The sequence below is a fragment of the Eumetopias jubatus genome, unplaced genomic scaffold (genome assembly GCF_037043125.1).
Source record: "Eumetopias jubatus isolate StellerSeaLion01/CBP00866 unplaced genomic scaffold, mEumJub1_p1.0 scaffold_1, whole genome shotgun sequence".
In the NCBI taxonomy this organism is placed as follows: Eukaryota; Metazoa; Chordata; class Mammalia; order Carnivora; family Otariidae; genus Eumetopias; species Eumetopias jubatus.
In genome coordinates this window covers 57590024-57601994 of record NW_028274807.1, presented here as the reverse complement: position 1 = coordinate 57601994, position 11971 = coordinate 57590024, and the positions used below count along the sequence as shown (strand labels likewise).

General features: G+C 44.3%; 1 protein-coding gene across 2 annotated transcripts in view; it reads right to left on the bottom strand.

The window, feature by feature from the left end:
* Window positions 1-754: 754 nt before the first annotated feature.
* The window catches only part of TMPRSS7 (transmembrane serine protease 7), a 36426-nt gene continuing 25209 nt past the window's right edge, over window positions 755-11971 (bottom strand). For both annotated transcript variants that reach the window (XM_028110683.2, XM_028110684.1), the window contains 7 exons: window positions 11725-11832; window positions 9350-9460; window positions 8420-8536; window positions 7346-7517; window positions 4477-4745; window positions 2794-2930; window positions 755-925 (listed from right to left, as the gene is read on the bottom strand). In XM_028110683.2, coding sequence (XP_027966484.2) covers window positions 755-925; window positions 2794-2930; window positions 4477-4745; window positions 7346-7517; window positions 8420-8536; window positions 9350-9460; window positions 11725-11832 — 1085 coding nt within the window. The remainder of the gene's footprint in view (window positions 926-2793; window positions 2931-4476; window positions 4746-7345; window positions 7518-8419; window positions 8537-9349; window positions 9461-11724; window positions 11833-11971) is intronic.

The window sequence follows — 11971 nt, the reverse complement described above, 5'->3', positions numbered from 1 at the left end:
GCTGAGCAGCATTATCACAATTCCTTAAATCCCACGTAAGTGCTTTCAGTCGAACTACCATGATGCTTCATTCCATGATTTTCGTGAATATAGTTCCGTGTCATCCTGCCATCTTGGCATGAAAGAGCCAAGTAAGTTAGGTTGTCAGTTTTGTTGGTTAGTAGATTGGTTTCTCTGTACACAATATTACCCTGTGTCATGGCTGAAGAAAGTCTGTTATGATATAGTTAGACAAAACTGGATTGGAAACCAACAATATAGATACTTCCTTTGTCAATAACTGAGCTTGGGTTCATTTGTGTTTATAAAAGAGACATTTTTGTGCATTTACTTTTATTAGAACACTGAAATCAGGCATTTTTAGTGGAATTTTTTATTTTAATAAATCAGATTTGCCTAAATCCTTATAAATATCTGTACCTTGAATAGAAACATAAATTTAAGAATGGATTCTTGAGCATCTCACCCATTTCTTATCTTATTTTAGAGTCTTGATTCATGACATTACTTTAGGTTTCCTCCATTTCTGAATCAATGGCCCCTTGATGCTTAAGAATGAATACAGTTCTATCCTTGAGGCAATTTTTCCTGGAATAAAATACATATTAATTTCTCTGCCTTTCGATAAACATCAAATGAAAGCAATCTGAAATTTACAGGAGAAAAAAATAGGGTCTCATTTTATGGATAATTACTGCTTTCTTTTTCAAAGAATCTATCACAGAAATCATAGTCAAAACTCCAACTTGTACTTTTACATAAGAGAAGGGACATATTTATGAATCCAGGGAACGAAGTTTGACACTCTTGTGTAAACACCAGGAAAGTTTGGTCTTCCGCATCCATGTCCCCAGCTAACGATGCCAGTCAAAATCCATTTTCCATCAGTTTTTCTTCGACAAGATAAAGGTCCACCTGAATCTCCCTGCACAAGAAGATAATGTAAGTAGGAAGTACCTTTCTCCCGTGATCATCAATTTTGTCATTAATGTGTCTAATGGATTGTAGCAAAACTCCCGTTCTGGAAAGTTTTCGCTTGGCTAATCATTACGTAGTTTGGAGAAGGGTCAGGAAATAATATGAAGCTTCTAATGTCGTTTTAGAATTATTCTTCCCAGAATCGAAAAGCTTCATTCGTCACAAGAATTGTAATTCTTTAGGCCAAGAGTATCTTTAGAATATTTTTGTAGGGGAAACAACTCTCACATATCCCAAACAAAGAACAAACCTCAATAGTAGTGGAGGTAGCCATAGTAGTAGGGGTAGTAGTAGTAATAATGGCTAACATTTATTTAGTGTGAGCTGTCTGCCAAGTACTATTTTGGGTCATTTAGCCCTGACAACAACCTCAGGAACCAGGGTTACCTTGGCAAGTTGACCTCTGCCTCTGGGCCATGCAAATTCAGTGGTTGGCTCAGGATTCTGACAATGAATGATGAAGAACCACACCCCTAAGGCAACCCCTAAGGCTCACTGGCCCACAGCCATCAGGGACAAATCACCCTCATCTGAGAGTCCCTTCTGATACCTCAACTCCACAAAGCAAAGCAAAGACAAAAATAATTCACAGTGTAAACATAAATCCTACAGTACCCATCCTTTACATTATAACACCTGGGCTTTATTTTTCTAGTTTGGAAGACAGGTAAAGCTGCAACTTAGCTAGAGGCAAAGATTAAAAAAAAGCATTCCGAATTTGCCCCCGGAGTCCCACCCCCCAATTCCAACCCTGATTAGATGAATTCTGACTGGTAGAGAAACTGGACTCTTTCTATTTTAATTATCACGACACCAGCTCTACTAAGTCTAAGTTGACCTGTAAACTTTGGTGGCTAGGTGGAACAGGACTCTAGAACTGACTAGCCTCGGGAAGCAGCCAAAACAGAGCAGCTTTAGCATTAGACAGAGAAGCGTTCACATTCCAGCTCAGGCATTTACTTACTAGCTGTGTGACCTTGGGTAATTTGCTTACCCTCTCCATGTCCCAGTTTCCTCTTCCGTAAAATGGGCGTGAAAGAAAGACTTGAATGAATTTATGCAAAGGATCTAGTGCTTGCCGCAAAACAGGAGTTCAGAAGATAAAATCCATTATTATAGTAAGATGAGTTTTTGTGGCATGGTGGCTAAGGTTGTGGAGAGATGTGGGAACAGCTCCCACTGCTCTCTTCATCCTCTAAAGCATCTGTTCACTTTTTGGCAATCATACAGCTATCAGCATAGGTTGGAATCTGAGACTTAGAAACGTCCTCACGAAGATGAACTCCAACTTGACCACTGTCAGGAGGCCTAACCAGAGGCATGCGAATGAGTGTCCTCTGTGGCCTCTCCCAGTCCTCTTTCCCTTCCCCCAGGCTATGCATCAAAGAGCAAGTGAATAAAACCCTGATATTTCAGAAAGGAAATGGCAGCTAACCATCCTAAAACACTGTGTGTGTGTGTGTATGTGTGTGTGTGTGTGTGTGTGTGTGTGAGAGAGAGAGAGAGAGAGAGAGAGAGAGAGAGAGAACTGCTTTGTTTTTTAGTTCTGGTCATAAGAAAATAAATTATGGCAGAATGATAAATCCCAACCTCATTTTCTAAATGTTGGAGGAAAATACATGGGAGCCAGAAAACTGAGTTTTATAGACCTAATTATTTAATCATCTTTCCCTGATCTTAGGCAATTAGATTATAATTAATATCTGAATTAAGGGAAATACCCATCCTAGTTATTTCCCAGTGTTGTGCAAGTTAAACATGAGAGCATTTATGGAAAGTATAACCTCTTGGCAAAGGAAAGGTGCAATGACTTACCCTGCAAGCATCTCTCTTGCCTGACATGACCCCTGCGCAGAGCATCCGTGAAGTGATGATCCCATAGGTGGAAACACAGAGGGTTTGGTCAATGAGCTCTACCTCTGCTTGCTGCAAAACAGGGGAGCCTTTATCGTCTGGAAAACACATTGGAAGTAGAAATCATGGTAACGATTACACTTATGCAGGGTGCTATTAGACCATCTACTCACATTATCTCAGAACAATTTTTTATGTAAATTCTTTTATAATCCCCATTTTGCTGATGAAGAAATAGAGGCTTAGGAGGTTAGAGGGAGTGCCCAATGGCACACACCTCACAGGTAATAGAGCAGGATTCAGACCCAAGGTCTGACTCAATCATTGGAGCCACTGAGCCATACTCCTTCACCATGGACTTCTTGCTTCTGGTAGGACTGTGAATCCCAACAGTTACTAATACTTACTGGTTGAGAGGACCACCCCTGAAATAGAGTGGCATAATCTGATATATGGGAGAGTCCTGGGAACCATAAAAACAAAAGTTTTGTTATAGCCCTTTCACTTCCTTTTTATCCTGTCTGGCTAAAATGATTCAGAAAAATAAATACACTCATACTCATGCTTATAAAGAAATGTCTCATGATAAAGCTGGTTGAATAGACTCTTCCCTCCCGTGATATAGGATAATGCAATTAAAGCCCGGAACACAGTCCTGATAGGTTACAGGTGTTGGAGCCGGGAGCCACCCTCCCTCATTAGGGTCCTGAGATCCCAGCAGGCCACTGGGAGGGCATTAACCACACACTGGCAGTGAGCCCTAGAGAAGCTGCCTGCAAGGAATGTTTAGAGGGTGTCGAAACAAGGCCAAGATTTGCAGAAAATGCGTCTGTCCTAAACCCTTGGAAATGGCTGCTGGGGACTCTGAGAGGCGTGGGAGCCGAAGGAGGAGCGTCAGCTCTGGGGCGGTGCTCACAAAGCTATGGCTTCTTCCTCTTGCTGCACATTGGGAATCAACCTTGAATCCTAGACCATGAAAAATCTTGACGGAGCAGATGTAGGGACTTCCCTACCAGTCCGACCTTTGTGCGTAATGATAGAGAGGCCAGCTAGGGTGAAGGGATTATAAGGAGGCATCCCCTCCAGGCGGTCCGATTCTAGGCTGATGGAACTCCCCGGGCCTGAATTTGCAGTGCGGGGAGCTAAGGGCAGGCAGGTTTTCGGCCCTGACTCTCATCTGCCTGGTGAGTTGCCTTTGTGACGGCCATACTTGTATAAGCCTCCAGACAGTTGCCTGTGACTTGACACAATGGGGCGGGGGTCGGGGGGAGGGGGCGTCCTTCTCTTCTTTAAGAAAAGGAATCGCTTCTTTGGATGGAAGGGAACCTAAAAGTAAAGAGGAATTGCTCCTCTATAGTGGAAAACCCAGTACAGTTTGAAAAGGGCCTATGCTATCTATCCAATCTTGCCTTGCTCACAGGCCTCCTTCCCCTTGTGAGGTGGGTCTTGCTTCTTTTGGGGGTAAGGGAAGAACATCATAAAATAGGAATAATAACACCTTCCTCCATTCTACTTCTTAGAATTATCAGGAAGCTCAAATGAGACCATATACAAAAACCCTCTCTGTGAACCCCAAAGCACCACATCAACGCAAGTGAGTATTATCTGGAGGGGCAGGGCATGACCATTTACTCGTTCACACACCTGCTTCGTGCCTTCGCCCCCAGCCAGTTACCCAGCACTTCTCCCCACTGCGCACTTTCTGGCCAGCAGGAGGAATGCATATTGGCTGAATGAGCTGTTTCAGGGTCTCAGGCCAGGCCGCACTGAGCTGTAGCAGAGCAATGTCATAGTCAAAGGTCTGACTGTTATAGTACTCATGGACCACAATTCTTTTCACTGGGGAGACGAACTTGGCATTCCCCTGCACGTACATCCCGAGGTGAGCAGTCCATGGCGTGGGGTCTGACAACCTAGCAGAAAAGGAAGAAAGTCAGTGGCCAGGGTTTGGAGAACCACCCAGGGTTTGGACACAAGCCCTCTGCAGACAGACAAGGGCAGAGGCAGGAAGGCCTACCTTCCAGTTCCTATCGTAGTCCCTGGCTCTGTACACTGACATGGCAAAAAGCACAACTTTTCTGAGCCTCCCTTGTTTCCTAGTAAAACCAGAGATGAAGGAAAGTATAGTAGGGGTGGTGCATGGTAGCTATGTTCCAGAAAATTCCCTCTCCCATCTTAAAGAACTGCTGGAAATTCTGTTGCCCCTGCTATCTCATGAACCATACACGGGTCAAGAATGTGACTGGAATTAATTTGTTACATTCTTCCTATTCATGCTGACGTAGGCATTTGATGGGGACAGACAGGGCCCATAGGACAGAGGTCTGGGAATCCTTTTGCCAAATTCAAATGACATGAATCCCAAGAGAGCTTAGAAATCAAAGTGTGATAAGGAGGAATTTGATGAAATTCCTTCGTGTCATCTACCAGAAGCCTGAAAGATCATGGCTACAACTGCTCAAGCATGACCATTCTTAGGGGCCCCACTCTTTGTCAGCCCTTCCAGAACTCTACTTCTGACCCCTGTGGCCTTGCACAAAGTCACTGATGGTCTTGCAGTTTCCATGTGAGGTATCCAGCTCCACCTGCACAGCAGCCTTGTTCTAGTAGGGTGAAGAGATGGCAAGAGCTTTGCAAGAAAAATAAGGACAGAGCCTAAAGAGTATGGCCCTGAATCTGTGCAGCTGACATCTCATGGTGGCACCAGGCACCCGGGGGAGTATTAAGGTTACCATAGTACTTGGAGCAGTGTCATAGGGTAAAAGACTACTGATTAAAGAGAAGCATAGCCATTTTTTTTTTAAATTTTATTTATTTATTTATTTGAGAGAGAGAGAGAGAGAGCACACGAGAGGGGGAAGGGTCAGAGGGAGAAGCAGACTCCCCGCTGAGCAGGGAGCCTGATGCGGGACTTGATCCTGAGACTCCAGGATCATGACCTGAGCAGAAAGCAGTCGCTTAACCAACTGAGCCACCCAGGCGCCCGAAGCATAGCCATTTTAGTCATGAACGTGAACTCTGTAATTTCCAAAAGAAGCAAATAGTTAAGGGGCGCCTGGATGGCTCAGTTGGTTAAGCGACTGCCTTCGTTCGGCTCAGGTCATGATCCCAGGGTCCTGGGATCGAGCCCCGCATCGGGCTCCCTGATCGGCCGGAGGCCTGCTTCTCCCTCTCCCACTCCCCCTGCTATGTTCCCCCTCACACTCTCTCTCTCTCTGTCAATTAAATAAATAAAATCTTAAAAAAAAAAGAGGCAAATAGTTAAATTGTATAAATTGGTTGAAATACTCTACTTTAAAAAATTCGGAATGAGAAACGAATGATATCTTTTTGTACCTAAGATCCAGTAGATTCCAAATGAGGTTACATTTTAGTGGTTATATGTTCTAAGCTTCCCTTTCACTCTGAACTGAAAGAGCATCTGCCCCATAACAATCCCATTGGTAAAGATAGTCAGAGCTCTTCCAACGTGAGCCCTAATAATGGACCTTTGCATGATTCCCTTCCGTGAGATTGTGATTTTATGATCAGAAATATGTATTTGGTCTTTATCTCGTTTTGGGCACAGCTCTTAAAAACCCTTGGAGTTTCCCAAGTGAATAGCACCACAAAGCTGTCTTGTTATGTTGTTATGTTAATGAGTGACTTTTGGACCCCACCCAAGGTCGGGAGCCAGTGGCCAGGAGAACCAACTATGTGATTGGAGGCTTGCAACTTTCAGTCTGATCTCTGAGGAGGGGAGAAGGGCTGGAGGTTAGAATCCACCACCAAAGCCAATGATTTAATCAGTCATGCCTAAGTACTGGAGCCTCCATAAACACCCAAAAGGACAGGGTTCAGAGAGCTTCAGGGTTGGTGAACATATGGAGATTCAGGGACAGTGGCTCTGGGAGAGTGGTGCACCTGGGGGCGGGCATGACAGCTCCTCACCCTTTCCCCAAACCTCGCCCCGGGCATCTCTTCCCTCTGGTTGTTCCTGAGTTATACCTCTTGACAATAAACCAGTGATCTAGAAAGTAAACTGTTTTTCTGGGTTCTATGAACTGCTCTAGCAAATTAATTGAACCCCAGGAAAAGATGGTTGGAACCTCTACAGCTGCTGAGCCAGGAGTACGGTGACAACCTGTACTTACAACAGGTGTCTGAGGTAGGCTAGGAGGGACAGTCTTGTGGGTCTGAGCCCTTCACCTGCTTAATCTGATGCTATCTGCAGGCAGACAGGGTCAGAATTGAGTTAAATTGTAAGACACTCAACTGGTGTCAGAGAGTTGCCTGGTGGTATGGGAACCCTTCCCCCAACCAATACTTCGGAAATTGGGTGAAGAGTCATTACCCTTCCACTCTAAATAGAAGTCCAGTGCCCATTCTACACACAGACACACCATTTAAATTGATCGAATGTCCCCAGCGGGCAGCTTCCTTCCACAGCTTGAGGACGGATGTATGGTCTGGGATCAGAAAGTGTGCCATCTTAGAGTAAGAATTGGGATGAGTAAGAATTGGGATGCCGTACCTGTTTCCATGGAAACAGTGGGCCGCAGAAAGAAGCCACTCCCTGGAGATGAGCGAGGCTGCGCAGTAGGCAGATCCGACAAAGTGGAGGCTGACTTGCCACGGCCAACCCCCTTCCTGCGTGTCGGTGCCCCCAATGATGCGGTGGAGGGTGGAGGAGCCCCCGCTGCAGCCTTCAGGAAAGGAAGGGCCCCGTGATTTAAAAGCAGACTTGGAAGAAAAACTGGAAATGAAGTTCGGCTTGGAGCTGCATTGGGAACTGAGGCCCCAGGCAAGCAATGTGAAACCTCTCGCTTATCTAGAGGAAAGGCACCCACACACCACTCCCTCCTGAGAACAGGCGGCACACAGAGTCTCCATACAAAAAGCACATTGATTCAAGGAGGAGGGGACTTGTTAGCAACAGCTGCCCTGATATGAACAGGAGTTGTGGGGCTTAGATTATTAGAGAGGAAAAGATGAGTTTCAAACGCAAGAGAATTGAATGCATCTTTGGAGGCGTGCTGATTTGAGAGGAGGCATTCGGGAGAGAATTTCTAAGTCCCAAGACAAATGAAAACCCATTAAGAAAAACTAGTTACCAGAACAATTATTCTCCGGGGCAAATTGTATTGATAAGGATGCATTACTAACATGCTGCCAGGTGGCCAGTTAGAGACCACATACTAACATATGGCAGATTACAGTTCTCAGGCTGTCGCTAAAGAAAGAAGCAGCACTTGGTATTGATTATAACATAAGGCTTAAATAACAGTCATCCACTGTGTTCCAGTATCTGTTTCTTTTCTCGTGGACTTTTTATTTAGGAGCTTCTCCCTTGATTAGAGTTATCAGAAAGTGAAAGTTGTCATTATAAACACCTGAGGTTTTGATGCTTGTTATCAAGAAAGCAGACAGAATCCGCTCCAGAGTTTTTAATTCTGAGAAATCATTTCAGACGCAGTTCGCCAATATTTACTATTCTTCCCTGGAGACCAACTTTTGCCAGGAGCATTTACCCCAAGAAGGGAATGAAAATGAACAACCGGAAGCTGAAGACAATACAAGGAGTGGGAAAGAACGTATTTCTACTTACTGCAGCCTTCTTCATCGCTTCCATCTGGGCAATCCATGGTCCCATCACACTGTGCGTTCTGTTTCCTGAAGCAAATATCATTGCCACACTTAAAAGTCCTGTTGTTACATGGAATGCCTAAAAATGAACAAAAGAGGAAAGAGTTTTTCCTGCCCAGAAACAGACTTGAGGGAATGACACTCAGCTCCATCCTCCAAGGATGGGGTAGCCATGGCCTCAGTATTCGCTGCTCTGGGAAACATGGCAGGGGCGATGAAGCAAGCCCACGGTGACCAGTCCCTTCACCTCAGAGCCATCGGAAGGCAGGCAGGCAGGCACACCTGTTGAGAACTAATCCGATGGCCCCTCCTTTCTTCCATCAGAGGTGAGATGCAAAGCAGTTGGCCCTATCGGTTGCTGTAGGCCGTGGTCTCTGTGCTATTAATTATTTTGTCTTGTTCTCCAAGAAAATTCTGAGCAAAGATCAATACCATATTCAGTCCTTTCATATCATTACGGGGAAAATGGGCAGGCTTTGTGAATCACAGCACATTTGTTCACAACTCTAGTGGTGTGTGCTTCTGTGGGGGCTAGAATAGAACATGCCCCATCACGGTATCTGGCAAGTCCCGCTAGATCACGTCCTCAGCATCGTTTACTCTCGAGCAGCATTAAGAGCAAATAAACAATGAAAAGCTTTACACGGTATTTACATGGACACACACACACATGCGCACACGCTCAACACACACACTCAACTCAAACAGTGACCAACTGTCCCGTTTTGCCTGGGCCCAAGAGAGTCCAGGGAACTGGGATTTTCAGTGCTAAAACTGGGTAAGTCTTGGGAAAACTGGGGCAAGTCAATTGCCCTAACCCCCCCGAGTTATTTCAGTTCCGACTAGCAGAGTGTACAGGAAGAACAGCAGAGTGCAGAGGACTCTCCCTCACTTTGAGTGCAGTTCTGCTCATCCTGGCCGCCCTCACAGTCCCTGAAGCCGTCACAGACCAGAGGGCCATGCTGTCCAAGAGAGCTGGCGTGGCAGGCAGGCTTAAGAGTCACTGGAATGAGAACAGACAGAAAGCTCATGAGCCTGAGACATCAGCTGGCTTCTGAGAACCAGCAGGGCCCCTCTAATGGTGCACATGGTTAAGATGACTTACATAAAATAAAAAGTGTGTTTTCCTCAAACCTGACACCTGCATGAGAAAAGTGGAGGTCGAAACTTTGCTGTAATTCCTACTGCTCTGAGTTTGTCAGCTCTGATTTTTGCTTTTGCCTAAGTGTGTTCAACCCTGGCAATTTGTTTACTTAATCACGATTAAATGCATCGTGAGATTTTCTTTTAAGGAACATAAAAACCATAAACTGTTATTGAAATTGAACTTGTCTGGGGCGCCTGGGTGATTCAAGTCAGTTCAGTTCTAACTCTTGATTTCGGCTCAGGTCATTGTCTCAGGGTGTGGAGCCTGCTTAAGATTCTCTCTCCCTCTGCCCCTCCTCTCTCTCCCTCTTTCAAAAAAAAAAAAATTAAATAACTAAATACATAAAATTGAACTTGTCTGCCTTCCTAAACAAAGTGGGAGTGTCCTTACATTGAGGATTTTGTCTTATTCATCTTTGTACCTCTGGCCCCTGACTACATAGTAGGTGCTCATTAAAGTTTTATTGAATAGATAACATCTATGAGATCTTAAAGGACAATGGGCTTGTGATCTGCGTATAAGGAAAACTCTCTTTAAAATGATTTTGTCCTGGGTGATCCATTTCCTGAATTAAGAAACACCACTGTAAATTATCACAGGTTTTCTTCTTTGGGATATTTTCATGAATTGCCTTTGTACAAGGGACAGGTGCAGTAAATTAGCAAGCACTCTTGGAAGGTATGATTCCTTAGACATTTCTGGTTTTGTGAAAAGTGATCATTTTTGTTATCGCTCTCGTGTTTTCAGTGGCATCTCTTGTTAGGGGTGGGGGGTAGCTGGGGAGGACATGGCTGCCCTGAAATTCTCATTGAGCTTCCGGGTGTATCTAGCTGACTCCTAGAGAATAGTTCCCAAAATGGCACTATGAGAAATAATGATTACCAAAAACAGCCCTTCTTATAAAGTAACAATAATCACTTCTGTTTGGAGCATCATAGCAGGGAATGATAATAATGTAAAAAACACCAGCAACCTCACTCACTATATAATGGCCAGCATTTATTTTCTTAAGCAATAGAAAACCCTATAGATTGAAAAGGTCAATGAGCCATAAGTTAAGAGACTTTGATTTTGTTTTGTCAAAAAAAAAGGTATAGAGTCATAGGTTATTTTTCATGAATATAAGTTTCTCATAGTTATATTAACTCTACTATTTCTCCAAGAATATGAAAGAAATTAAATAGCTTCACCATTGCAATTGTATTTGAATTAAAATCTGGATCTTTAGGAGAAAGTGTTTCCAGTGGTGTCATGCAGTCTGGTGAACTATCCTCCCCATGTTACACCCCGAAACTGGAGGTAGATTCGGGAATGATGTGCAAATAGTAACAAAAAACCAAGAGAGAGAACCTCTGTCCAAAATAGGAATGTCCAATACCCTGCCCCTTAGTCGTTGCAGGTGTGACATTGTTGCAAATTATACAGGTAATAATAGTAATAATTCTCTCCTTCACAACCCCTGTGCTCCATGAATGAATGTGCTGAAAGAGTTGACTCCTCTGCAGATTCTGAGCTACTCTCTAGATAAAAGATCGGTGCTTTGAAAGAGGATTGTTAGTTGAAGATTCACTTTTAGGTTCACTGAATTACTGGCCACAGATCCTCACTCCCTGTGGTAGTATTATACACCTCCACCCTCGCCATGGCCCCAAAGTGTGCAGGATAAGCTTCCTGCCCATTGACTATGGCCTTAGCTCTAGGACTCACTTTGACTGATGGAATATGATGTAAGTGGTGGTGTGCTGGTTCCAAGCCCAAAACTTATGAGGAACCATGTGGTTTTGCTCACTCCTCCTTTGCTTCTACCACTGCCATGGCCAGCCCACTAGTTCAATGAGAAAAAGAGCCATGAGCAGTAGACCTGACACCAACCTGGAAAGAACCAAACTTAGGAGGACCTACTGCTTAAGGCAGAGCCACCCAGCTGAGGCCAGCCTAGATCAGTCATATCTCAAACAACCCATGGATGCATGGTCCAGAATAAATGATTGTTGTTGGGAGTAACTTGTTATGCAGCAATAGATAACAGCTACAAAGACCCAGGATATACACCAGCAGCAACAATGGCCCTGAGAAGTTACTTATTCATAAGAAAGCCATAGTACAACTTGAATACCCACCACAGAAAAGTTCGTCACTTTCATCAAAGCAGTCATTTACTCCATCACATCGCTGGGCCTGAGGGACACACAAGCCAGAGGAGCATCTAAAAGATCCAACCGGACAGGCTAGAGACAATAAAACATAGGAAGCCTCGTGTGAGTCCCTCAAAGTCATCAGACCACATGAACAAAGAACAATGAAGTACTAGGTGGTTAAGGAAATGGCAATGTAGCGATAGTAATTATACACTTTCTCTATCAAATC